Below are 2,735 nucleotides of genomic sequence, written 5' to 3' on the forward strand. Positions count from 1 at the left end.
AGCATTTCACATCTCTGTGAAAGTTCTTAAAATCATTTAAACTAGCTCCGATGTTTTCAAACCCATTAACATGCTCCTTCAAAATTTTGTAAGTCTTCGTTGCTCCTATCTTCAGCTGTTAATTATTGACAAGCTTTTAAATGTATTTGTAAGTGTAACTTTAACGTCTAAAAGTGTAATTGTAATAAACAAAAGTAGAATTCTAGTGACTCAAACATAGTGTAATTCTAACCAACAAAACTGTAAGTTTAGGAAGGCGAAGGCTAACTTCAGTAAACCTAGAATACTCACCCTTGAATTATAAAGGATTATCATTTAGTGATAGTCTGTTATGTTGCATGCCAACTTTTGAAACTCTCTATCTCTGGCTGATACGAGTTCATGGTTGTGGCCACTGTGGAATCTGTCAATTAATAATTCCCCATTCCTCATAAACTGCCTAATTCTCGCTTTGCACCCAACGCGCCTGACTTTGTGTCTCCTACCTGAGTCCTGGCGGCCACTACACTCCAATTGTCCCTTATGTTTGAACCCCTCTCGATTGTAAACCAACAGTTTAGATTTTTTTTCCCCGCCATGCCATCTCTTAGTCGTGTACTTCCGCACATCAAAACCACAAGCAACAGCATAAATTCTATAAAATGTCACTGCCTCTTCTATTTCCAGAAATTCCTGACCAACATAGGGGGTGAACTTATCTTCAACGTCCCTGCAAAATTCTTCCTCGTTTGGCTTTCGTTTTCCATTGTGCTCAATATTATCTGTCAATAGTACAATTATTATCAATTGTATTCATAACATCTTAAAGTAACCCATGTATTTGTTAAAATTATAGTTTCGTTAGAATTACACTTTTGGTTGTTAAAATTACACTTTTGTCTGTTAGAATTATACTTTTTACTATTAGAATTATAGTTTACAAACTTACAGTGTCGTCTGTTAAAATTACATTTTTGGTTGTTAAAATTACACTTTTGTCTGTTAGAATTATACTTTTTACTATTAGAATTAGAGTTTACAAACTTACAGCTTGTCTGTTAAAATTATACTTTTGGTTGTTAAAATTGCACTTTTCTTTGTTACAATTATACTTTTTACTATTAGAATTACAGTTTAAAAACTTACAACTTTTGTCTGTTACAATAACACTTTTAGTTATTAAAATTACACTTTTCTCTGTTATAATTATACTTTTTACTATTAGAATTACAGTTTAAAAACTTACAACTTTTGTCTGTTACAATAACACTTTTAGTTGTTAAAATTACACTATTCTCTATTACAATTACAATTTTTATAGTTAGAATTACAGATTCAAATATTACACTTTTGAATTTCAAAATTACAATTATAGTTTCAAGAATTGTACTTTGTACGATTACAATTACAATTATACTTTCTACCATAACAATTACAATAATACTTTTGTTGCTTAAAATCACACCATTGGTAGTTAAAATTACACTTTTGAATGTTATAGTTACACTTTATTCGTCTTTTTACTGTCACGTTGCAGATACTATATTGACTCTTACAACTCATGTGACGTTATGAAACTGAAATATGAAACAACTCATAACAAATGTGACGTTATCTACCAAATAAATAATTCCAACGTCGATAAGTTTAACTTCAACTTGACAGAGTTGATGTTGAACACTTGAACTCAATAATGCTGGAGTTCATGTTGAAAGAGTGGATTTACAGATTTCAGATAATAAAAAACAAGCTTAACAAATAACCTAAAATACAGTTCCTTCTCATATTTAAGCTACTGTTGATATTTAACGTAATCTATTGATAAAAAAAATATAACCTAACTTTGAATGAAGCAAATAAATAAACAAACCAAAATTACCATCGACAAATGGAATCATTTGCAAATCCGTCATTTTTTAAGTTGGACTATGGTCTTGTTGTTTTGCTGTAAGAATGGAAAATGATAAATGAAGATGATAAAGGAAGGATGTGTGATTTTTATTTGCAGAATTTTTTTTTTGCTCAAAATTATCGCCAGTGAGGATGAATATCCATGATGAATTTTTTTCAAATTGTGTTTTTTGTGGAGTTTGTTTAGAATTGGGTTGAGGAAGGTGGTTGAATAATTATGCATGTGTTTGTGTGTGCACAGTGGGTAATAGAAATCATACTGACACACACACCTTCTCTCCTCCTCAACCTATTTCCTTTTTTTTACGCCTATATTGGCTTTACAGTAGGCAAATCTCCACTCTCCATTTACCTAATCCAAGGGCCCTAATAAAGACTTAAAGACTCAAAAGATATTAAGGACTTAGGAGACCTTTGCGCTCTCTCTCTCTCTCTCTCTCTCTCTCTCTCTCTCTCTCTCTCTCTCTCTCTCTCTCTCTCTCTCTCTCTCTCTCTCTCTCTCTCTCTCTCTCTCTCTCTCTCTCTCTCTCTCTCTATCTATATCTATATATATATATATATATATATATTATCACATACCATAATAGAGTTTAGTGGAATAAGAAAGAACTCCTATTCTTTTCCTAAAAGCGGTGCCTCATATCTGAATCCTTATAGGACTGATATTATTTCCTGATTGTACTTATATGTGTGACCTCCATATGATTATATTATTTTAATGATCAATCCAATCTTATTGTGACTAATTATCATAATTATTCTTTAGCAAGAAATTAGGATTTGATAAATAGTATAATTATTATCTCCAGAAAATATCCTGTATTATATTTAGTAATTTTTGGAAA

At 31.2% G+C, this 2,735-nt stretch overlaps 1 protein-coding gene across 1 annotated transcript; it reads right to left on the minus strand.

The window, feature by feature from the left end:
• Positions 1–315: 315 nt before the first annotated feature.
• On the minus strand, positions 316–1,892 carry LOC141640713 (protein FAR1-RELATED SEQUENCE 12-like). The gene is made up of 2 exons (XM_074449397.1): positions 1,859–1,892; positions 316–761 (listed from the first exon to the last, which is right to left on the minus strand). The coding sequence occupies exons 1-2, from the start codon at positions 1,890–1,892 to the stop codon at positions 316–318; spliced, it is 480 nt and encodes a 159-aa protein (XP_074305498.1).
• Positions 1,893–2,735: the final 843 nt, after the last annotated feature.

The sequence above is a fragment of the Silene latifolia genome, chromosome 2 (genome assembly GCF_048544455.1).
Source record: "Silene latifolia isolate original U9 population chromosome 2, ASM4854445v1, whole genome shotgun sequence".
In the NCBI taxonomy this organism is placed as follows: Eukaryota; Viridiplantae; Streptophyta; class Magnoliopsida; order Caryophyllales; family Caryophyllaceae; genus Silene; species Silene latifolia.